This window comes from Lepeophtheirus salmonis, chromosome 14 (assembly GCF_016086655.4).
Source record: "Lepeophtheirus salmonis chromosome 14, UVic_Lsal_1.4, whole genome shotgun sequence".
In the NCBI taxonomy this organism is placed as follows: Eukaryota; Metazoa; Arthropoda; class Copepoda; order Siphonostomatoida; family Caligidae; genus Lepeophtheirus; species Lepeophtheirus salmonis.
In genome coordinates this window covers 7695208-7721452 of record NC_052144.2, presented here as the reverse complement: position 1 = coordinate 7721452, position 26245 = coordinate 7695208, and the positions used below count along the sequence as shown (strand labels likewise).

At 31.3% G+C, this 26245-nt stretch overlaps 2 protein-coding genes across 2 annotated transcripts; one reads left to right on the top strand and one right to left on the bottom strand.

Moving 5' to 3' along the window:
• Positions 1-3428: 3428 nt before the first annotated feature.
• LOC121129705 (poly [ADP-ribose] polymerase 1) lies at positions 3429-25999 on the bottom strand. The gene is made up of 13 exons (XM_040725424.2): positions 25665-25999; positions 25446-25576; positions 23124-23274; positions 22832-23037; positions 22271-22771; positions 22057-22211; positions 8930-9075; positions 8791-8863; positions 8536-8731; positions 7926-8466; positions 7608-7844; positions 5765-5884; positions 3429-3959 (listed from the first exon to the last, which is right to left on the bottom strand). The coding sequence occupies exons 1-13, from the start codon at positions 25788-25790 to the stop codon at positions 3549-3551; spliced, it is 2994 nt and encodes a 997-aa protein (XP_040581358.1). The 5' UTR covers positions 25791-25999; the 3' UTR covers positions 3429-3548.
• On the top strand, positions 19170-22051 carry LOC121129706 (hepatocyte nuclear factor 4-gamma). The gene is made up of 2 exons (XM_040725425.2): positions 19170-20674; positions 20750-22051. The coding sequence occupies exons 1-2, from the start codon at positions 19568-19570 to the stop codon at positions 21290-21292; spliced, it is 1650 nt and encodes a 549-aa protein (XP_040581359.1). The 5' UTR covers positions 19170-19567; the 3' UTR covers positions 21293-22051.
• Positions 26000-26245: the final 246 nt, after the last annotated feature.

The following is a 26245-nucleotide window of genomic DNA, read 5'->3' as shown; positions in this document are numbered from 1 at the left end:
GTTGTATATATATATATATAGCGAGAGAGTCCTACTCAAAAAGGCACGCCTTTTAATGGGATGCAGTAGAACTACAGGATATACAAACGTTTGTAATGTGTATACGAATTTACTTACTTACATCAAGATAAATAAGCAAATATTTTGTTAAACCAAAGTGATTTATATAATTTACTTATTAAAATAAATGACAAGCAGAAATTTAAATCACAGAATGAGGTAGTTTATAATTGATGGACAAGGCAGATAGTTTCATTTGAGTAAATTAGATTAACATCCATATTATATCAGTGGCCTCCAGTAGGGTGTAGAAGCTGTAGCCCCTCCAAAAAACAGACGAAGGTATTTTCGCTTTTTTATTAGAATTATTTTTGGTCATGATGAAACTATTTGTGACGGGTAATGGGGGTACAGTTATTTTTTTCAAAAATTTAATGTTTGAATTTTTTTTTTCAAAAATTTAATATTTGAATTTTTTTTTCAAAAATTTAATATTTGAATTTTTTCCATAAATTTAACTTTTTCTGAAAGCTTAAGATTTTTGAAAATTTTTTCCCAAAAAATTTAATTTATTTTTATATTTGTAATCTTACCTATGGATTATTAGAAAAATTTTCTAAAAAATGTAATTTTTTTAGCAATTTTTTTCCAAAATGTAATTTTTAATTTTTTTTTCCAAAATGTATTATTAAAAATTGCTTTTCTTAAGTATTAAATTTCTACAGAAAAATTCCAAAAAATTAAATTTTTGAAATTTTTGGTGAATAGCTATAGATTTTTGAAATTTTTATTTATTTTCAAAAAAATTCTAAAAACCTAGCTCCTTCCCCCCCCCTAAAAAAATATATAAAATATATATAATCCTGCGGACGCCCCTATATATTTATATAAATGATCAAAAAAACCTTTGAAAATCTACAATTTTCTATAAATATGAACATATTTTGTGTAGATATTTATTAATAGAAATATGACGAATTGAATTAAAGAAGAAATTCCTTTTGTATGATACTTAACCAGAGACTATTCTTGTATGCTGTATTTCAATTATTTCACTGAATATATTTAGTACTATATTATAAGCCTATGTATTTCATGACTATAAATCAGCACTTAATTGAATAAATGTGATGTAGAATTGGGGATTCAATTTAAAGTATTATGTTAATAGCTCAATAACTGCAAGAAAATAAGGGTAATATATGTATCCTATAAAGTATGTTTACAAAGGGACTTCAAGAGCACGAAATCATGGGTTTAGGCATATCGAAAGTTGCACTTTACAAAAATAAGACTGTTTAAAAAAGATTTATAAGGGACCTAGCGCTTAAGTTGAGATCTATTAAAAATAATGAACATTCTTTTGAACTTTTAGAGAGCGTGTCCCTCTATATTTGCTAAATAAATTGATTAATCATCACTCCTTCCCTGGGGAGATGAGCTACACCAAAAACGGACATATCCTGGTGATCTTTGGTCATATATTTCCTGCATCCATTTTTTGGTGATGATGATACTTCATTAGTTTCTGAGTAACGAGGGCAAAAAAGTCAGTGACATTTTGAATGAAAACAGGTTTGTGATAAGAAGCATTTTATTTTTCAACATAGTCTCCTTTGAACTCCTTCATATAACGTTTCTTCATTTCTTTTATACCTTCCAAAAATTAAGATTTGTCAAGGTTATCAAAATAAGCATTTGTTTGTGAGATCAATTCGTCATTTTCTTTCTGTTGTTCAATTTCTTTAAGTTTGAAAACAAGAAATAGTCAGGTGGCCGGCTCTAAATTCGGATAATAAGGCGGATAAAGGAGTAAATCGTATTTATTTTTTTATATAATTTTGACATGGAAATGGATCCAGATATGGACCCTTGCATTGTCTTGGCGGTAAAAAACTTTTTTTCTTTGACAAATGCGGTTGTTTTTTCTTCAAATTGTCATTGATTCGGTCCAATTAGTAGGTATAATATTTGTCATAGCTTATTCTTCCCTTCTGAAGGTAATTAATGTGGATTATACGGCGTCCATAACAAACATACTCGCCATGAGTTTATTGACTGAAAAATCCACACTGGTGTTCTTCGCGCCTATTTTTCCGGAGAAACCCACTATTCTGATTGCTTCTTGGAATTGGTAATATAAAAAATGAATTTTCTTATCCTAATCTGTTATTATTTAACAGCTGAAATAGTGAACTTCCTTTTCAACTACATTCAAATATATATGTAGCATATAGGAATCAAACCGGCACATCACTTATTTAGAGTGTTGTTTTTGCTATTTTTTTTCCTTTTCCGGGGATTAGTAATGAATATTATCGATAAAACGTTGTCTATAGCATTTAATTATTTAATGATAAATAAATTACATATAATTTATTACAAAACCCGATTGAAAATTCGTGTAAGCACACAAAGACGGGGAGAAAGAAACACTGATGATTTGTTGCGGAGTTATAAGAACTCCGCGACAAATCCTCAGAACTCAGAGCAGAATAAGGATCGACATCGGAGTAATGTCCTTGTTTCTTTATTTTCTCCCCCTCTTCCCTCGTCAGAGCTGATAGTAGACGATCTAATGTAACGTCATGACAGCTTCTGTTTTCCACCAAAACATTCTTCAAATTGTCGGGGCTACCATGTTGATTTCCGGGTTCTCTTTTTTTAACATACACATTGTACACATGAATTTTCATCAGTAGGTATTGACAGTTTTAAAACGGTTCTGTACTGATCCGGTAGTTGAAGCACCGATAACAATATTGAACCGCCGATGACATAACCCTCAAATTTCTGAACTAACGACTTCTACTTTATAACTAAAAGCCCTTATCCATACTACCCAAATAAAAAATCCTGAGTACCCATTGCATACTTTTTTGTATTTTGATTTGTTTCTGTATTCTCCAGAGCTCTCTAGCTTATTTACAAGCGAGAAAATGACACTTGAACGTGATCGACGAATTTCCATTCGCACAGTCCAAGCAGTCAGGCGTCTCCAGGACCACCTTCTACGCCATCAGCAATTCCGGAACGTTGGGGAGGAAGAAGGGCTCTATCAAAAATGCCAAACTGGACTAGGAGTTCAAAACAGCCCAGGCCAATCCCATCAAGTCCATGAGGACCAACACCAGTTGTGACAGGCCTTCTGGTTCTGCCTGGAATCCATTATTGCCGCTATTTAATGGACTACTAGATATGACATTATAATGCCTAAAAAATGATTTTCGAGATTCTTACATCCTAAAACATTGGACAAAATGTGGAAACATGACAAAATTCCAAAAAGTATATTTTGAGTATTTCGATAGTGCATGTGATTTTTTTTGTTTTATATGTTTAGACCAAAAAAGTATCAAAAAATGGCTCTGCTAATTTTGGTACCGGAACCCGTAGGAAAATATTGGGTATCATCACAAACACTACTATGAATATAAAATATAATATATTTCAGCTCTTTTAATTATAATCATCTATCACATGATCTCATAATTAATACAAGGGTTTTCCTCATAAATGAAAATTGGTAATACATAAATAAACATCTATTATATCTTATAATTAAACTTCATACGGAACAAGTACTTGCATTGAACTTGAGCAACATCATAGACAATAAACTCATTATAGAGTAAGTCAGATTTCAGATTGTCATCTTTGACACTCTTTCCATATTGAATAGTGGACCCGTCTATTTCCGTCACATCATTTGGATCCGGCTGAGTTTTACCAATGCCCATTGTTGAGTGCTTTCCTGGAGGTAACTTCTCAACATACTCAGCACTTGTTTTTTCATATATATTGCCCAAAGCAACATCACAAAGCATCAAAAGACCCGTATTCTTTTTCTTAGAGGTGTGACAATAATTGGCGGATTTTGATACCATATCCGCAAAATAAATACCTTTGCCAAACATGTATCCCGTGACCGGAGCTTCAGGAGGAGCAATTTTCAATCCCTAATGAATAATTAATAGTTATATTTATGTTATCAAATGATCAATGAACATATACAAATGTGACCCACAACATAAAATCAAGCTAGAATGATTATTCTCAAAATGGAGTCTACATACTATGTATTGCAAATTGTATTTTAAGTGGCAATCATTAATCGTTACAATGCAGAAATTAGAAATTGATTCATTTTATGCTTGAGAATATGGAGACCAAATTAATTACCATATATTAAATTATATTAAAAACTACAGCTAACAGGGGCTGGGTAGACACCCCCCTAAAAAAAAGAATTTTTGCTTTTTACTAGAAAATTTAATATTTGCATAAATTTCCCAAAAAAATTAATTTTCTATGAATTACTATGGATTTTTGACATTTTACTCCAAAAAATTTAATATTTTTTGTAACAAACTTTTTTCCCAAAAAAAATAATTTTTTGATAATAGATCTGAATTTTTAATTTTTTTCAAAAAAATTAATTATTTCTGAATAGCTGTGGATTTTTTCAAAAAATTTAATATTTGAAATTTTTTGAAGCTAACTGTAGATTTATCATTTTTCCCCCAAATTTTTAGCTTTTTTATAGTAGATCTTGATTTTTGACTTTTTTCCCCCTAAAATTTAATTTTTTGTGAATAGCTACGGATTTTTGAAATTTTTTTCGAAAAAATTCAATATTTGAAATTTTTTGAAGCTAACTGTGGATTTATGATTTATTTTTTTCCCAAAAATAATACAAAAACCAAGATCCCCCCCCCCCTCCAAAAAAATATATATATTGTTGTGTACAAGTTACGATTTCGTACAAGTTGCAACCAAAAAATGAAATGAATAATTTTAGATGAAGGATTTACAATACTTGGGAATTTCATGATCCATGTATCAATAGTGTAGTTTTTGACTATATCATTACAAATTACTTAAATATAAGTATTATAAGTCACATTATAAAGTTCAAATGCCCACATTTACATTACTGAAAAATACATAGTAACCCTGTAAATTTAATAGATCAAAATAATAAAATAGTATCAATGTACAGTTGGTAATTAGAATGCTCAATATTGCAATTAAATAATGAATTTTAAGACGAAGAAATTGCAACTTGTACAATTTGTTTATACAATTTACAACTTTTACAGACATCGCAACTTGCATTAATATATAATCCTGTGGACATCCCTGATTGTTAAATTCTTAAATATCTTTAGTCGTCCCAAGAAATTTGAATACAAAGGCCATAATTAACCAAAGTATGTTCAAAGACTGTTTGTTTAAATGAGGTTTTAAAAATAATTGGATTTTTTCCCCAGTATTTTATTCAGTAGCTTTTTAGGCATGTAGATAGAAGCAGAGGCCGAGTGGCACAGTGGTAAATTTTACCCCCTTTAACTAACAATTTTTAGAAGTATATTAATACTTCAAAGATAGGCATTTCTTATTTTTGAATTTCGGATCTTCAGAGAATATTTTCTTTTTTGACAATAAATTAAATTTTGTTTAAAACAAAATTTCACCTTATCTTTATATTTTTGTAACTTGGCACCCAATATAATCTTCATAACAGTGAAAGCATAATTACTAACAGAGTTTTTTTTGTCCGTCCTTCTTTATTCGGTGCAGTCAGTACTAGAACTGATTAAAAAAAGAAGAAACAAAGGCAAAAGGACGTAATCAAAGACGGAACTTTATAAGTTTTAAGATTGAACTGTCCTGGACCGAAAATAAACACGACTGCAGTCTTCAATTCTTATTTCGGACCGACAGAAGACTAATTATCGCTGATTATAAGACTTATTATTACCTGAGACAAAATCCCCACGAAGTTGGTCATTCGAGATCCGTGCCATAATAAACGCCGATTAGGCAATTTTCGGAATGGTTTGAATTTCTTGTTTTCACCTTTTCTGTTGACTTTCAAAATCTAAAAAAACAACAACATAAGAATAAATAACACAAGTCAAACATGAGTTAAATTATGATTATAATTCCTTAAAATGTATTGTTGGTGAAATATGGATTTGAATGTGTGTCAGGAAACAAATATGGAAAATTGTTAGGAGAAAAATAATTTATACCTATAATTATAGTACATGGGGGGGATCGCACCTATTTATGAAGCTGGAGAAAAAATATTTGAAAATGCATTTCATATTAGTCACAAAGCTTGAAATAATTATTTATTCGCCTTCTTATTCCAACGTAAAATAATAAAAGCTGTAAAAAATTCAATGCAGTATGAAGACATTAGGAGTGTCAAAAAAAAAAATTAAGTACAAAGACATTGTTATTAGTGTTGACACACTCTCCAAGACCGAATTTGATTTTCGGTTCGATCTTAAATTATTTTTTCAATACCAATCTTGACTAAAAATTGTAACTTAAGAGTGAAATGTTTAACCATTTATCGATAAATCCTTCTTTTGACTTTGAAAACGGGAATTAAAATCAATTAAACAAATATTTATGGAGTTTTAAGACTAGAGACTACAAGATAATAACATACAATTAACACAACTTTAAACACTAGTTTATCTTAAGGAACTTGACATAAACATGAGGACAATAAGAAAGTATCGGCATTTCTTGTTCTAATTGTCCTTTATACATTGTAAACAGTGAGTTTAAAGTAAAGTAAGGGCTTGAAGAGTTAGACTCAATCAAGTACCAATAAGAGCGCTAGGTAATTTTGCATTCAAGCTATTTTGCCTTAATATATAAATAAATAAGATTTATACGTCGTTTTTCTTATTTTTGGTTAAAATTAATGTTCCTTTGGATATTTTTAAATCAAAATATGTAATGTGTATTACTTTAAAACGCATTAAAAGAGTGTTTTCTCTTGGTAAAATGATAGAATCCTGTTCCAAAATTTCAATGCATACGACAAAATCTCACCATGAAATGAATTCGAACCAGAGATGAAATAGGTAATAAAATTAGTATAGTAAGAAAAACAAAAATATATTAACACGGCAAGGATTTGAATATAAGAATTGTTAATCACTTCTCCGTTAATAATTATCATTAGAAATGAGGGGGACTATTCATATTAGAAATGACGAAAAATCATAAGCTGAGGGATTTTGATTAAAAATTTGAAAGAAACATCCATTTTAACCAAAAATAAACAATAACGACTTATAAAGCTCATTTATTTATATATTAAGGCTAAATACAAATTTATATTTAAAAAAAAAAAAGAATTAGAAAACTATTTACTAAAATGCAAACAAATTAAACTACACTTATGTAAGCAATTAATTTTTATGTAAACCACATCATTTGAGTTTGAAATGTCCCTTTCCCCCTAACGCTCAAGTCATAATTAACGTTTAAGCTCAAATTGGCACAAGTTATCGTTATTAGGGATAAATATTTTTTTATATGTGTGTAGCTTAGATAACATTTTAAAAAAGTATGTCAGATTTTGAAGGAAACTATTGCTTTATTTGCCTCGGGACACCGTAATGGCCTAATGCAGGGGTAGGCAACCTTTGAGACATGGAGTGCCACTTTCAACAATAATGGCAAAAAACACACAAACTGCGGAATAGGTTCTAATTTGTGCGTGCCATAGGATGCCGACTCCTGGCCCAATGGATCAACCTTTATTCTGTCACAAAACATGCCTAAGGAATACTTACACTTTCTATTTCTAAAGAGTACATATCATGAGTAGCTGCATGTGTATTTTGCACATATTTTTCAAGGATTTGATATTCTTCCGAAGAATTATCCACTACTTCCAGCTCAGTATTCAACTTCTTATAATAAGAATCAAACGGATCAATATCTCCATTCTCTTGAGAAGATGAGTCACTTTGGAGTAAGCTATATGCTACCTCAATCTCCAATAAGTTGTCCAACATTTCGATTTTATTCTAGACATTGAAATAAATAATTAATGAATATGATTTTGTCAATTAATTTTTTTTTCAATTAACAAAAAAACTCCAACTTACTTTTATGAGTTCTAAATCCTCTAGAAGTGGTGGAGAGTTCATACCAAAGTCATGAGGAATGAGAGTAAAGAACCTATTGGTCGCATCAATCACCTTGGATTGTGACTGGGTCTTAGAATCTAAAAGATTTTGAGCTTCATTTAAAATGGAATAAGCTTTTTCAATTTGTTTTCGACTCAATTTCCCAAGAGGCATTTTATTCAAATCAATCTCAAATTCAACAAGTGCCTTTTTCATGCTCTCAACGTCAAAAATCAAAGAAATGAGCTCCTTGATGGGAAGAGCAAGTTTGGATTTAGACTCGGAAAGTACCAATTTCTTTGATTCCGCATCCGATTGACTGGATCCAAAGTCAATATCCAAAGGATAGAACTTGCCGGGCAATTTCTCAAACTTATTTCTATGGCGCCAGAGATTCCCTGTTTTTTCTTCATATAATCTCTCAAATTCTCGAATTGCATCAGAACTTGAATCAAAGTCCTCCGTTTTCTTTCCACCTATTGTAGTTCCAACACGTCCCCATGATCGGAATAAGTAATACCTTCAAGTAAAAATGATTTCTTTTTTATGGACTTGAGTGAGCAGTTAAATGAGAATATTTAGTACAAACCGATGATTCTTTTTGTCATGCTTCAAAATTTGAAGCTTATAATATGAGTTTTTTCCATCTTGAACACTGACTGCTCCTAATACTGATGAGTATAAAGTATCCCCTTTTTTGAATACATGACACTTATTATCTAGCCCCGAATCCGGATCAACACAACCACCTCCTTTTAGCGTTAATTTCACACTCTTGGAAGTTGCTATTCATTAAAAATACAATTTAAAATATGCTTAAACTATTATTAAACAAGATATTTACAATTTGCTTTTGATCCACTATTGGAAGAACCCGATGAGGAAACTTTCTTCAAGTGAGGTATCCGACTAGAAGGCTGATAAATATATAGGGAAATCATAACATAATAATTAACTAAGAATTCATTAATTTTAAGGAGTACCTCAGAACCCCATTCACAAATTGAGTGTTGCTTTATTAAAGTCTCAGGATCTATTTTCATCGCCTTGTCCAATGACTCAGGTGGAATTACTTGGATTTGAAGGGATTTTGCTTTTTCAATGTTATCAGTCATTTTTCCTACAGAGCCTGTTCATAAAAAAATGAAAATAATGATTAATATTTATATGTTCTGAGTTAATTAAAAAAAAAAAAATCTTGAATCCCAAATCAATTTATTTTTTACTTCATATATATGTTGTTTACAAGTTGCAACTTGTATAAGCAAATTGTACAAGATTCAATTTCTTTTTCTTAAAATGAATTATTTAATTACAACATTTGTCATTCTACTTTCCAAATATACATTGATACTATCATTTTACTTTCATCTACTTCAATTATTATGTATTAATGAGAAAAATAACTGGGGGTATTTGAAGTGAGAATAAGCCGCCTACCTCCCAACAAACTAACCCTGGCCTTTAACCCCCGACCAACTACCCTTTAGCCTTTTCTATTTTTATTATTGAGAAGTAATACAGTTAGTAAATGATAGAGGCCGAAAGTAATAAATGAATGTTATGGTTGTTTGGAGTGGTTGTTGAGCAATAAAACTTTCAAGTTCGAATCAAAAAGTAATTATGAGTTTATAAACAATCAAAATTTTAAATTAAAATAAATAAAAAATTCAATTAAAATAGATACTTAGCCTCATTGTTTAACCATAGGCATGATATAAAAGATACAATAAATATTTATAATAATGCCTAATCTAATTTCTAAATTGCCAAAACATTGAGTTTTAGTATGTTATTCGTAAGATGAATTTAGGGATTGATTATATTGAACGAGTATAAACATGATGTTATAATAAACGTTAGAGAAGGGATTTTTGGATAACTCCTTAAATACGGTGAGATAAAGTCATGCATATCCAAAATAAATAGGTTAATTATATCTAATTGTTTCAACACCACAAAAATCAGAATCATCCAAAATCTTCAAGTAATATCAACGGTACATTTGTAATGGAAAGATTCAAAATACTGACTTAGATGCATATAATTATTATAATTGTATATGTATTTTATTTCCGTGTAATAACTGTTAGTAAAAAATATTATATATTTAAACAAAAAGGAAGGGCCTTAAAATATCACAAAAAAGCAAAGTATGTATTTACTCACAAAATAGTGTATGGGTTAAAATCAAATTTGTCAATGACTGATGCTGTCGTGGGGATTGAGAGTTGCCTCACTAAAAAGTGAGGAATCGAACAAAAAAAGTTAAGAACATCCATTTCATATATTTGACTTAATTCATCTCCAATATGCTCTTGATAAGCAATATGATCAGTGAGACAATGAATATTTCCTACTTACTAACTTACTTTTGTGTTCACGGGCCACATAAACGATGAACAAAAATTAAGAATTTTATGGAGCAAGAAAAACTTGTGACTTCCTTTTAATTTTAAGGATGTACAAATTATTTCTTATTACATAGGTACATTAAGTGGATATTTATAATTTAATAAAATATTACGGAACCCGCATGAAATAAAACATCACGAAACCTTTTGAAAAATATTTTGTTAAAAATTATTAATTTGTACAAATACAAGGAGTACATATTTCGTTCATAATCCAAATAAGTTCCCTCAAGAAATCTTAAATCGTAATAGTTGGGGATAAAACCAAAGAATAAATGTCTTGGTTTTTCATTATATAGAGCTTCTGGGTTGTCTCCTCATCTTTAAATTCTACAGAATTGGTACAGAGCCTTACTTTTTTTTATTGTGTAACATAAGACATTTCAAGATTAATTTTGGAACTGTGAATAAAAAGTATATAATCCCTTGAATCGTATGCTGAAAGTCAATATAAAGAAGTAGCTCTTCTACATCAGACAAGTTGGTCATGTAAATGGATGTGCTTACGCAGTTCTCCTTCCCTGTTGCAATTAAATGAGACATTTGTTCCACGTTGCAATCTTGAAGGAAACAGTTCAGCAGACAATTTGGTTGATAACAAGTCTAGCCAAATCATTCAAAGCAGACATATTATATCAAAATGATTTGTCATAATCTTCATCAGATGGCTGAAAAATATATGTAGTGATTTCTTCATCACCTGGAGCAGGTGATGAGAGACATGTTTCATCATTTATTGGAACCTTAGTAAATGTTATTACAGGTTTTACAACATTATGGGTAACTGGTCGAATAGTTGAAGGGATACTTGGATATTTCTTGTGCATCTCTGATACATCTTTTACATAGACAAGACAGAAATTGTAGTCATTTAAAAGATTGCTTGGTTTTCTGAAAAACTATAGGCACTCTAAACTTAGGATAAGCATTATTTCTTAGAGACTAGGATCTCTAAGTTTTTACACTGATGTAACAAACTTTTTGAGGAGCCCAATGATGTTTTTAGTCTCCAAGTAGTACGCAAAATACACGTTCTTAACAAAGTCAGTAATGTTGGACTTCTGAGTCTTCTGAGTAAAGCTTTCACAGATGTGTTTGTTTACTTTATTATCATATAGAATAGGAATGTTAAAAAAAGAAGAAGATTTTCTCTAGTTTATAGGGAGACTGAATTATAAATACATTCTACAAAAACTAGCAACGAACAAACTATTCAAAAGATAGCCAATGAAAAATTAACAAGATTTTATTAATATTTAGTTTGTTTATGTTCAAATTCTAAACTAAAACGATCCACTATAAATATATAGTAGGTAAATTTCTATTGTAAAACCTCCTTGTATGCAACATTTTTTATCATTTACTATCCATTTAATGTAATATAATCAAATCCGCACCCCCTTTTGACATTCTAGAAAATGCAAAATATAATTGGCCCAGTGAAAATACTGATTTTGGTAAATATACTCCCTTTTAACACTAGTAAAATTATTCGTTTTTACAATTTTTAATTTTTTTTTTTGTGCATTTTCGAATCCACAACTCATACCTTTAAAAGAAACACAGGGGAATTGATCTTGTTTTATGAAAAAAATCATCTTATTAGCGGAAAAGCAAACTTGTACTCCAGAGGACAGGAATATGTTTTCCTCAGAATTAAATATAGCCTTAATTACGTAACTCAGAATTTTGAACAACTTTTATTTATGTCTAAAGTCTGTATCGGTCTATGTTTGTGCTTTTATCATTGTTTTTCTAAGCGGGACGTACATCACACACACATCAATTATTTTAATATTATGTAAAATAAATCAAATAATCCGGCCCTTTTGCTACACTACTCAATAGAAGGATCATTTGTTCTTGAAATTCAAAAAGGTGGAATACATACGAACAGCGCAAAAACATTATCTGATAAAGAAAATATACGATCAGATTTGAATTAGTATGTTATGTAGTGACTGTCCTTAAATTCCATGCCAAAAATGCATAAATTTCTAGCAATTTGAGTATATTCGTTTGATTATCAGTAAATATTTACAATTGCATAATGAAGCCAAATGTTTGAGTAATATGAGCCGTTATAATCATACTCCAATGAGGCCAGTGATTACTAGGAAGTGTGAAGGGAATTATACCTTCCCTGACAAAAGGTTGGTCTCAAATTTCTAATCTTTTGTGTAAAAGACAGTAGTTTTTTCAAACTTTCCATAAATTTATCAAAAATGAAACTATGTTCCCAAAATTGTTAAATAGGCCCCAAAATATTTATTTTAAATATGGCATTTATAAATTTGTTAAAAATATTCAAAACAAACAAAAACATTCATAATATCTTCAGAAAAAAATAATTAAATACACGTGTCAACAAGATCAACAGTTCTCAAACTGTGTAACGTCATAAAAAATTAAATTAAACCTCCGCTATCACGTTGGGCTTTTTTATCCATTAGTAACCTCGACTAACAAAAGGGAAAGGAAGATTTGAAAAAACAGCATATGGTAGATATTTTTCGGTATATTTCTTATTGCAAAGTGTTAATTATTATGGGTGGATTTACTATTTGGATATTATCATAGAGAAAGAAAATATTACTTTATCTATGAATATTTTACACAATATACTACTGGAGCCACTAGATCTTTTTAAGTTTGGCTCAAAAACTAAGTCATGTTTTTTTTTAGATATTGATTGAATTATTCACACCAATTGCTGCATTACCGCTTGGTTGTGCTGCTGAGGTGGAGGCGACATGAACATTTGCAGAGTTAAGACCAAGAAACCTGAGCAGTGGGTCTGAAGAGAGAATGGTTTGACACAATAAATACGTGATAAGTTGTTATTATATTGGTCTGTGGCTGAGTATAGCTCATCCCCTACAAAATATTTCTCAAATTGTCAGGTTTACCATGTCTACTTTCGGTTTCTTTATTTAACGTGCCCATTATATAGACGATTTTCATCACTATACAGTAGTGTACTCTTGCCATACTTGAAAATTACATATTTACTTTACTGGTTGTTCAATTCTCATTATAGAATCGCTAAAAGATCGGGGGGAATTGGATGATTTTATCCATATGACGCATCAATTAAACAAGACATTTTACGTCATGTTTGTATTTAACTTTAATTTCCCCATGACATTTTATGAAGAAAAACATGAAGAAGTAATGAACAACATATATTTTGGGTATACCCACTTCACAGAACCTGAATTTATATTTTATAAAAATGAGAATAATTTCCAGTTTGATTAGTTCATGAGAACTAATAAAGGAATTACTAATTTGTAGAATGACTTAATTTTGAGTATATAGACTTGGGATTTTTGAGCGATTTTTTTGGTCAAAATGAACACCCAAAATATCAAAATTCTTTAATGGAGTTCAGTCCACTAAAACTCAAAACGATGTAGGATTTTAAGACCGAACGCCCGCACTAATGATGAATAGCTTAAATTGTACCTATGTATGTGGAATGGAGATAGGGAGGTGTTTATTATCTGTATAGAGGTGTTAATTAATTATAATTAGAACATAATAATAACAGAATTAATGAATGCAATAATAATTATCTATCTTTCGAATGAACAAACAACGACGTCTGTCGTCAAAAGTGTTTGAATAAACAATAAATAAGTAAGACGTCGTTTTCCATTATGTGTATGGGCCTATCCATCCCACGATGAGAAAGAAGGCTTAGCTCATAAAAACAACCCCCTTATGACCTAGCTCTCCACACAATATTATATAGGTAAAACAAATAATTGATAATCATGGATAAGTGTCAAAGTCCTTAAAATACACTTAAAGTTACGTAGAAGAACCCCGTAACTCAACATATTCTGAGTGCAATGCAAACATTGGGACTGAGCTTGGACAAACTTCGGAATTTAATCCGACTAAAGTGACTTTTGTATGTAATAAATATAATTCGTCCTTCAAAAAACAAAAATAAAAAATGTATGTAGTTGGCAATACTATATAGCGGGTTTTATATCATTGACCATTTAACGACTACGCTACAAGCTTTTGCTATAACTATGTTTATTTTTGTGGTTGTAAAGGGTCTTTTATAGAAAAATGATAGGTCTAAAGTTTAAGTTATCGCAGGTGATCCATTGAAATTTGAACACTTACTAATTCAATAATTAATGAAGTTTGAGTTATAGAAGTAAATTCATATTTCGATATATTAAAGGATAAACAATTAGTTGCAAAATAAAACTCGCTCTCTAGCTTACGAACAAGTCGAGAAAATGACACTTGAACGTAATAGAAAAATTTTCATTCCAAGCAGTTTGGTGTCTCCAAGACCACTTTCTACGTCGTCAGTAAGATAGAAACGTTGGAGAGGAAAACGAAATCAGTCAAACAGGCCGAGAGGAGTTAAAGAAAACAGCTCAGACCAATCACTTCAAGTCCATGAGGGCCAATACAAGAGATCTTGTGATTTCACACCAGACTGTTGAGAGAGCTATAAAAAAAAGTGGGTGGAAAGAGCGTTATGAGGGTAAAAAGGCCCCTTTTGACAACAGCAACAAAATAAATCCATCTCCACTGTTGCAAGACTCTTTTGAGTTGTTTTGTATTCTTTTTTAAGATTTTAGGCACCCTACAGCTTTGATGCCATCCCCTTGACTACACTTTTTGGGTGCATGTCGAGGGGAAGGCCTGCAGTGTCCGTAATCTAAACACCAAGGACCTCACAGCAACCGTCAGCCTACACTTGAAGGCCATGACAGAAGACTACATCCGCAACGGGTGTCAGGCCTTCCCCCGCCGCTTGGAAACCAGCATTGTCGTTAAGGGACGCTACATTAAGGATTAAAAAAGCTCAGTCTCACATCTTTTTATTATATTAATTTTGATGAAATTCAATTCTTAATTAATAAATCATATCATGTCAAACTTTAAAATTCAAAGTGTCCAGATTTTAATGGACTACTCGGTATGCAGTCCATGGATGGGGTCAAGTACATTAGTAATTGTATTTAAGTGTTTTAATTTAGTATTTTACTTGAGCATTCATCAAACACAAGCGCTGATACTTAATTTAAAAAGTTGTACTTATGAATACTTAAGTAATTTTAAGTACTATTGACAGAAAATTATGAAAAGAATTCACTTCTTTCTTTTTAAAATGTTTACTAATCACTAAATATTTTTATCAATTGTAATATGTATGTTACACATATTGATTAGGGAGTCTTTCACAATGAACGTATTATCTAGTTACGTCGGTTATAACAAGATATAACTCTCAGCTTAAGATGATTCGGTCTGTCATTTTGGACGATAAATTTTCTTCTTTGCAAGGAATTCCTGACGCTATCTTCTAATAATTTACTTCCTATAAAACTAACTCACTAAATGGGATTGAGACTAACAATAAGTAATTATATTGTTTAAATATACGGACTTGCACTTAAATACATTGTGGATACTAGAAAAAAGCCGAATAAAAAATTTTCAGTTAAGTACTGGTACTTGAATAAGTATATTTAAACGACAAGGTCAAATATGTTTTACGCAGTCAGTGAAGGGAAACTGAAAAAGCGACCGCTTAGTGCAGATGACCACTTAAACTAAGCTTCTTATTTTATAATCATTCTCAATTTGTAAACTGGAAATGGGTGCGCTGTGCCGTGTAACTCCTAAAACAGCTGACCATTAGGCCAGGTTTATTATTCAATTTCATATTTTGTATAAAAAAATTAACAACATTATATTAAAAACGCGATGGTTAAGAACAGTCACAGTTTCCTTGACTAATTTACAATGAATATTTATTATTTATTTTACAAAGTTAAGGCTAAAAAAATAAAAATTCCAATCAAGTTTAAAATCTGTCACCTATAGGGGACAAGAAATGTTTTTAACCATTTAATTTTGTAAATCTATAGCGTAGGGGCGGTGCTAAAGATTACAAATGACCTCCATTGAGAAAGTCCCACCTGGTTGAGAACGAATAAATACATTTTCAGTTATTTCTTACGGTGAAAATTGATCAGGAATTCAAATCGCTTCTTGACGCTACTTTAAGAAAAATTAAAGCACGCCCCGTATGCAGGGGGTGGGCTGGATGGGTTATAGCTCCCCCCCCCAACGTCCAAATTTTCGAAAAATTGAATTCTTTAAAAAAAAAGTTCCAAGAAATTACAATATTCAATTTTTCTTAATGGCTATGGAAATTCTTATATTTTTTTAATGTATAATTCTTGTTCATTAGAGCAAGGATTTGAAGAAGAAACATCTTACAATTCTGAACATGTGTTTAATTGTTTACTTCTTAATCATATTTGTTTTTTCACACAAATATTCAATGTTTTGAGTGTGTGTGTGTGTTTTTTTTATATCTTCAAACCGGAATAGTTAATATATGTGTATATATTTTGTTGATCCAAATGTGTTTCTCCTTCTTGCCCTTGTCTTCCCCACCCCTCCTGATTTTAAAGAGCAGTTCGTTATAATATAATCATAAGAGTCTTGTATTCAAAGAGACAGCATATGTAAAATAATTTGTTTTTACGCGATGACGAAAATGTATATAATTTGTACAAGTTGCAACTTGTATGAGCAAATTGTACAAGATTTAATTTATCAGTCTTAAAATGCATTATTTAATTACAAAATTGGGCATTCTAATTACAGACTATTGAGACATTGAGAGAGATTGTCCAAGTTACAATTTTTGAGTCTTAAAACGTCTTATTCAACTCCTGGATCGATTTCGTTAGTGAAAGCAATTTATCCCATAGAAAAAAAATTAATCCGTTCCAGCCATAAAATTAACTAGTTGGAATCCACCTGGCATGTTTTGGGGTACTCAGAATACAAAATATGTCCTTATCAATTGATAATTTGAAATAATGAAAAATTAGTAATTACACCATATACGAGGGTGGTCTGACAAGTTTCCGAGCTCAACGTGAAGATCGGAACACTTGCAAATAAAAGATTGTCACATCTATCTGGCAGCTGTTGACAGTTTCCCACCAAAGTTTCAGCCATCTTGTACACTCATTTGTTATGTAACAGTCGTTTGAGAGAGTTCATGCGAGTGTTTTTGAGAAAATCGAGTATCCTACACCAATGTTTTAGCTATTGTGGACAACAAATAGTTAATCACAGCTCGGTACTCGATTTTGTCCATTTTCACATAACATCAACTCACTTAAACGACTATGAAATAACAACTGCACGTCTACAATGGCGAAAACTTTGGTGATAAACTTTCAACAGCTGTTAGATAGATGTAACTAGCTTTTATTAATGAATGCTACCATCTTCACGTTGATGTCAGACACTTTTCATACCACCCTCGTATATATATATATATAGTATCCGTGGAATATTCAATGATTGGATAGTCATCATTACAAATCTACTTGAAATTCTCTATTTAAAAACTTTTACGGCAATTAAGGGTTGCAACCAGTGATGCCACAAACGCGTTACTCAATAACGAGTTACTCTAATCAGACTACTTTTTTGCAGATGCGATTAATCTAACACGCATCTATTTCCAATGCAGTAGTCAGATCAAAGTTACTTACCAGTTCATGGTGTGTTACTATTTTTTTAATTTTCCTTCGACAGTATCATGTGCCATTTATATAGTCTAATGACACTTAAACCCTTAACCATCAGACGGCAGCAGGTTAGATTTCTTTGACATACGGCGCACACACCTCACTAATCTACAGCACTCAGCATTATCTGGCATGGTGGTGATGAAGTGATCAGCCATTCAGCTGCTGAATGTAACTAATAAAGTAACTTGTAGTCTAACTTAGTTAATTTGAAAATCAATTATCAGTAAAGTAACTAAGTATCTTTTTGAAAGAGATGTCGGTTATCAGTAGTCTGACTAGTTTAAAGAACATATCCTATCTGCTAACATAAGTTACAACTTGTCCACGACATATATACTGGGGCGTCCACAGGAGGTGGGCTAGAGGATAATGTACCCCCCTCAAATAATTTTTTTTAGTGCCAGAACCATATAAAGTTATTGTTCTTGTAGGTCAAATTCAGACACTTGGAAAAAATTGTGACTTTTGAAAAAAAATTCAATTTGATGTGTCCTAATGACTGTTCGACAAGACAGGCAGATTTTGACAAACCCCGCAACTAATTATACTTTATGACGACACTACTGCTAAAATTTTCAATCTCATATATCATACAGACTGCTGGGAAAGACAGACAGATTTTGACAAAACAAGCAACAAATCATACTCTATGACGTCACTATTAAAAAACGTGGTTTAAGTCAAACATAAGTAGTATTACTGTATATTATGGTTGGTATCTTTGGTGAATACATAAACCCCTTTCAACCCTTTGAAAATATGTATTTATTAATAAATTTTTTAGCGATTGACATGTTATTTATGCAAAGTAGTCGTGGCTTAAGTATATGTAGAATGAACACATGTTTAAAACGACAACAATATTATAAGACTGCATACTATGAGAAATACATAAAAATTGATGAGCTATGAGCTTTAAAATTAATTTTTCAAGGGAAAAAGAAGATTTTATTTGCGAATGTCAAACAATGGCACAAAAAAATATATGTATATAATTAAATTTGAATTCTTGAAACATTAAAACCAAAAAATATATAAATGAATATTCAATCCTACTTAAGATGTGCGTGCATGTCTTTCTATATACATTATGTATATTCACAGCATATCATTACGAATTTACAGATAAAATATCTAAGAGAATTTTGTTTAAATTCACTTGATTTCATTGGATTTTTTTTTTAATAAATAAATAATATATATATACTAATACATCTTCACTCATTAACACGCCTTATCAGTAGTAAAGACTTGAGGAGCTGAGAGTTCTTCTTCTAATGGAAAATCGAGAGAAAACACATATTTATTATTATCTTTTGTAGAAAAAATAAAGTTATTAAACAAGTTTTTTTTCTGACTTTTTAACGTCTTGACGATATATGGATTCGATTTTAGTTTGTCTTAGTTTTTGTTTTTTTCCCTTCTTCCAACAACTTCTTCTTCTTCTTGCATTCATCCCCAACCCTGCTTCCTTCCCCCCTCCTCCTTCTCTCAAAACTCAATGTCCATTAAGAGACGGACCACAAATGAAGAACCTTTAATCCTTAGTCATTTTGGACTTTAAAAAAACTTAAAGATCAATAATATAAATTCCAAAGTTTAAAATATGAGTGACTCCTTGTATCACCACATCCATTCACAACATCATCTCTATCACCACATTTCTGTTGACCCCGCCATGCGGTCTTCCCCTTCGTCGTCATCATCACTATCATCCAACAACACACTCCTTAAAACTGAAATCCCAGACATACCAGAATCCCTGCATGAAATGCAGCCCCCACCAATTTCAACACACTCCGGAGCACATCTCTTAGTACATGACCACAACCACCAACATTCACATCATAGCCAGGCAACACAGCAACAACTCCCGAACATCATACCCCTCGTCGACTCAAGCCACCTTGAATCCCTGCCAACAATCATACAAGAAAACAACACATCACTTGAAAGTGCACTTGAGGATTCTAAATCTGAATTTGTGCTGGGCGGAAATGAAGATGAGGTTATAGGCGTTCTCCCCCCACCCCTCGCACCCAATAATATTCAAAACTGTGCCGTTTGTGGAGATCGGGCTACGGGTAAGCACTATGGTGCCGCATCATGTGATGGCTGTAAAGGGTTCTTTCGTAGGAGTGTGCGTAAGGAGCGAGTCTATGGATGCAGACAGAATCGGGCTTGTATAGTCAACAAGGACAAACGGAATAATTGTCGGTACTGTAGACTCAAAATGTGCATCAAGGCTGGAATGAAAAAATCTGCGGTTCAAAACGAAAGGGACAGAATTAGCTGCCGCAAAAAGACATCAGCCAAGGATATGAACTCTGCAAATGAGCTGACAGTTACGGCACTTTTGAATGCGGACAAAGTGGGTCAAAAGTCTCTTCTCAATAGTATTGTTGGTGGTAATATTAATACAAATAACTTTATCACAGAGGAGAACGTACTAGCTAATAAACAGCTTGCATCCATCGAAGACATTGGACATTCGATGAAAGAGCAACTCATTGTTTTAGTGGAATGGGCAAAGCATATTAAAGCTTTTTGTGAACTTAGCGTTGATGATCAAGTACGGCTCTTAAGGGCACACTCAGGAGAACATCTCCTCATGGGTGTAGCGAAAAGATCTATGAATTTAAATGGAATTTTATTGCTAGGAAATGATATGATCATCGTCAAAGATGAAAGGAAATGGAACAGCGAATCACAAGTAAGTACTAAAAAAATTCTTTTTAAGTTAAAACCCCCCCAAAAAAACGTAATGTTTTTTTTTTGTTTTTTACAGGACGCTGCAGTTCGTAGTATAGGTGTTAGAGTAATGAATGAACTAGTGGACACATTTAAAAGAATCAACATAGATGATGCCGAACTTGCTTGCCTTAAAGCTATAGTATTTTTTGATCCTCACGTCCGTGGGCTACATGATGTAGAACAAATAAAAAAACTTCGATCTCAGATTCACACTAATTTAGAAGACTACATTAACGATCGTCTATATGAGAGTCGAGGACGATTTGGAGAGATCCTCCTATCAATTCAAAGTTTACAAGCCATCACATGGCAAATGATAGAACAAATCAGTTTTGCTAAAAATTTTGGAGTTGGAGTTGATTCTCTACTGCAGGAAATGCTTTTAGGGGGATCTGTCTATCCCACGCAACAACAACTCCCAATCGACAATGAGCCACATCAACAAGTACTTACAGGGAATTCTTCAATGATTATACCTCAAACTCAGCACTTGCTTCCCTCCCTCGTTGACCATCATAGCTTACAATCCCACAATTATATTAATGATCAGTCTTGCATGACACTACTTAACAATTGAAATTATTAACTAATGGCAATAAGGAAAGATATTTTTTTAAACTAAAGACTCTTAGTTTTTATACATTTACACTTCTTTACCCACGGTAGTGGCAGAGAGGACAAACTTTCTTGAAATTGTATTCAAGTTGAAACTGCTAGATTCAAAATTATTTCCAATCATACAAATCATCTTGCAAAATATTAAATCAATTAATTTTTTAAAAGACATGATCTGAAACAAGTTCATTAATTTGAGTTAATTGATATTTGTATATTAACTGAAACTTTGTGTTTTGTCATAAAACCCTGTCAAGCCCTTACAATTGATAGTAATCGTAAGGTAATCAATACCTTGTCAAAGAATTATCTATGTAAATACTTGGAATAAACCCGTGAATATGGGACGCAAGCTGAGACTCAGATACTTTCTTCCTCATATTATTTAAAAGTATGATCAGAAAGGCAAATGTTAAGATAGTTAAGACTAAATAATATAGAAGTCAAAACAGGTTCATCATCTTCTCCTGTTAAGAAGATATAAAACAATAATTTCATAATAGGTTATTTCTCTCTGCCTCAAAAGTATACATGCGCATTTACAGATACACATACATAATATATCTCACACACTGATATAGGTGTGAGCTTGTTGAATGATTCTATATAATTTATCTATAAAAATATGTACTTAACTCTTTTAAGCAATCAATATTATATAAACCTCATTAAACATAGTTAAATACCTCATTTAAATAAAATAAAAAGCTTTATGAAGATACTTACTTGAATCCGCAATGATTGCAGCCGTATTAGCAGAAATCCTACTGGACACTCTTCCTCCCAAATCCTTGATTTGCTTCTCAATGGATTTTTTGTCCACGCTTCCCTCGAGGAAAAATTTTAAATCTTTAAATGGGGTTTTAATTACTCGAGCAGCCCTATCATAAAATGAAAAAAAAAAAAAATTGACCAATGCTATTGATTGAAAGCAACAAACCTATCCTTTTCTACTTTAGTAGGTAAAACTTTTATATCTTCACCAATAGGAATGATTCTTTTCTTTACGCTTCCTTTATACAATTGGAACCAGGAGTACTCCTCTCGAAATTCTTGTGGGATTTTAAACGGAGTTCGTTCTGGCTCATGGGTTTTGTATACACATCTTGTCCATTCAGAGATATCTCCCGTGCACTGATAACCATTTGAACCCTTGAACGCAAGCTGACCATTTGAGCACTCAGAACAACGATTAAGTGCACCAAAAGTCATGCCATCTGCAATTCTATCAAGGGTAGGCTCAAGACCACTAATTATATCTTGACAATTATGTTCTTGAATATAGTCAAGTTCTTTTTTCTTAAGTTTAGAGAGATTATCCCTGTAGTAATATAATTTCTTCATTTGATTTTTTATATCTCCCTTGATTTTCTCTTCCTCTGGGTCCACTTTGATCTTTTTACTCTCTGGTCCATTCTCTTCTTTGATTTTCCTTTTAATGCTAATAAAAATATTACAATTAATTAGGGTGAAATATAATTATAATAAATATTTTCTATACCTTTCTAATTTCTTAATCAAGGACTTGACTTCTTTTTGATCGTCTTGAGAAAGGGTTTTAAATCCATCCAAACTGTCTCCAGAGTCAAAGTATCCTAGTTCTTCTTGTTTTTGAGCAAAACACTTGAGATGATTCCAAGCATCGTAGGGACCATACCTCAAAGCTCTTTCCGACTGATATTCCTTTTTACTCACACGAACAAGGCCCTAGTAGAAGATGAAATAATGTAGTCATTATTTCATAGAATGAGTAATTTAGAATATTCATCAACACAAATATTTAATAGACTTACTTTTTTTATCTTTTCCTCACAAACGTTACATTTAGCTCCTCCTGATTTAGAGTACTCTATTCTAAAATCTTTTCCAATTGTTCCGTTTTTACTTTGACCTTTCCCTTTTGTTCCAGGAATCTTACCAGCTAAGGCATCTTTAACCAATTCCCTAAAAATAATAAATAAAAGATATTTGGTAATCAATAAACGTACATTACTTTAGCAAAGATGTATTGAAATTTTTTGTTTCAACGCACACAATACATACAAAGAAAATAATGTTCTTTGAGACCAAAAAATTGAGCTATTGAAAGAGTTAATTAATATGGAAAGAGGATAAAAAAATAGAACCCAGAATTAACATATAATGTTCATATAAATATTAAATAATAATGATAATTTTCGGAAGAATTGCTCGATATTTATCCTAGATTATTTAATTTATTTACAAAAAAAAATTATAGTCTATTTCAAATTACAATTGTGGTGCATTAACACAAAAACATTCTTAAACAAATATCAAGAAAATGATAAATTCTCAATTAATTTACTATCAAATATTTGATCAACCTACTACAATCAATGATGGGCTTTATATTCCCATTTATGGGATCAATTGAAATACCGAATAATGTTGAGAGTATAGGATACTATATTATTTAAGATACTATATTTGGCCCGATTTGTTTTTTTTTTTTACATATTTTTTTTGAATTATGATAAATAATTTTTGTGATATTGAAATATAAATAAAGGGTGGCTCCAAGAATTTCACCATAATATTTTAATTGAAGAAATTGACGATAATAATTACTCAGAGAATACAAATGTAATCCAGCCTCAATTGTGGAGGAAATCTTTCTAACTTGCTTAAATGTTGTTTTTATCAAGCCACAATATACTTCAAATGAGAGGACTTTCTGATTACTCGTATAAAATTTTATCAGTAATCGACTACAATTAAATCTACAAATACAATAACTTCCATTAAAAATATTCATTTATATGTAAATAAATTTTATTAAGTTTTGAACAGGGATGTCCAACCTAAGATTCAACATGAACGAAGTAATAACTTTAAGTCCCATATATTTTCGCTAGGACACAATTTGCTTACTTTAATACTTTTAAAGAGTTCAAAATAAAGTTAAATCAATGTTAAATGAGAAATATATAACATTCCCCGTTCAGTCCGAATGCGATGGATCTGGGGTTCGCTATTATAATCTTGTTTGTTGTTTTAAATCATAGCCCTGATTATAAACGCCACCAATGAAGATGCGTAAAGAATAAATTGTTATTTTGAAACTCCACTTGACCAATTAATGGGATTGTTGGAAGTATATATTATTGTACAGAGTCTGATTTTTTGACTCATCATAGTTTATTTAAGCAAATGAAAACTAAAGAATTACATTAAAATATATGAGTGAGCAGTAAGTCTCATAAAACATTAAATGGGACATAATGCCACTTGCGAGTCTCCGATAGGACTTTCCTGGTTAAATGTAATATCATCACTCATGAGAAAATAATTTCTTACATAAGTTTAACATTTATATTAAAAATTAAAGATCCTAAATTCAAAATTATACTAAACTTCCAACACAATACCTACATTATATTGGGAGAAAATTTACTTTAATAAATAAAATATTTAACACTAAAACATCCCTGTGGAAGTACAAACTTCACAGTCAAGTATATTTAGTATTTAATTCAGTCAGTAGTTATAGTTGTATTTAAAAGCATGATACGATAAATAGAAAATTAACTCCAACTAAAATTTAAGTGAACAAAGTTAGAACTCATGAGTCAGATATAAAGTATACTATACTGTCGATAATTAATTTAGTAACAGTAATTAAAAGATTCATGAGCAAATATGCCAACATAAGTATGCATTTTCTTACTTAGAAACAACATGGTACAATTTTTCAATTAAAGTTTTAGTTTCAAACTGAGTCATTCACAAATAGTTTTGGATTATAGTTAACTAAGAAAATAGTATTAATTACAAGGTAATTAAGATTTAGTTTCATAAACTTATATAAAATACAATTCTTAACATTTAAACATAAATTTGTAGAGGAATTAAAACATCAGTTGGATCATTAATTACGCACATTTCATACCTTTAATTACACTAAAATCATTCACTGTAATTTATGTGCATACACATAATAATTGTAACTTTTCTAATATGTATTTTGTAGGAGTTAAATTCAACCTTTATAATGATCATTAAGAAACAACAAATATTCTTACAGTACTCGAAGCTCAATTTGTACAACAATTAGAAAAATGAACAGGATTGAATTGATATAGAATGGAACAAACCTCAACTTCTCCTGATCTTCCCATCTTAAATCATCGAAATGACCAATTTCTCCGACAGTGTGTGGCCGTGCCTTGGTAAAAAAGCATTTAGCATGGTGCCAATGGGGTACTTTGCCATCAAACATGGGAGACTACATTAAAGAAAAAATAAATTGGGATTTAAACTAAAAAACAGCGTCGTCTGGGAAATCCCGCGAATAATATCAATGTTTTTAATACCTGAACCATTATGGCCAAACGAAGCACTCCTTTTTCAATGGTTATTTTGCATTTCTTACATGATGCTCTGCCGGATTTGGCATATTCACCAAGATATGGAAGACTACTTGCATCTGCATCACCCATAATAAACGTTATTCGATTGTCCAACCGCCTCTTGAATGAATAAATAGTAGACAGTAAATACTCGCAATTATTTAATGAATAAAGTAACTTGATTTGAATGGAATTGACGTCACTTCTTTACAATTTTTTCCTTCTTTTTGTTTTGATTTGTTGCTGTACGTCTCCGTATTTTATTTCTTTCTTGCTACTAAACTAGCTAAGCCCTTTCTGTTGTATAAGGATATAAATAATAACATAGATAAAATTCCCGCCAAATCAGCGACATCTAACATGCTTAATTCCAACTAGTTTTATAATTACATATAGAGCGTTTTCATGTAACGTCAGCCTTATGGATGGTTATCATTTTTGAAGCCTTATAAAGCTTTGATTTTAAGATTAAAGACAAAGTGTTATAACAATGAAAACCCTTTTTTCTAGTACTATTAAGGAAAAATTAAACTATATTGTCTATC

Excerpts from the sequence above, each read along its gene's own strand:
- LOC121129706 (XM_040725425.2), top strand. The coding sequence starts at position 19,568 with ATGAGTGACTCCTTGTATCACCACATCCATTCACAACATCATCTCTAT. Across the intron at positions 20,675-20,749 it reads AATGGAACAGCGAATCACAA|GACGCTGCAGTTCGTAGTAT; the intron begins GTAAGTACTAAA and ends TGTTTTTTACAG.
- LOC121129705 (XM_040725424.2), bottom strand. The coding sequence starts at position 25,790 with ATGGGTGATGCAGATGCAAGTAGTCTTCCATATCTTGGTGAATATGCC. Across the intron at positions 8,864-8,929 it reads TTTGTGAATGGGGTTCTGAG|CCTTCTAGTCGGATACCTCA; the intron begins GTACTCCTTAAA and ends TATATTTATCAG. Across the intron at positions 3,960-5,764 it reads TCGTGGGGATTTTGTCTCAG|GGATTGAAAATTGCTCCTCC; the intron begins GTAATAATAAGT and ends ATTATTCATTAG.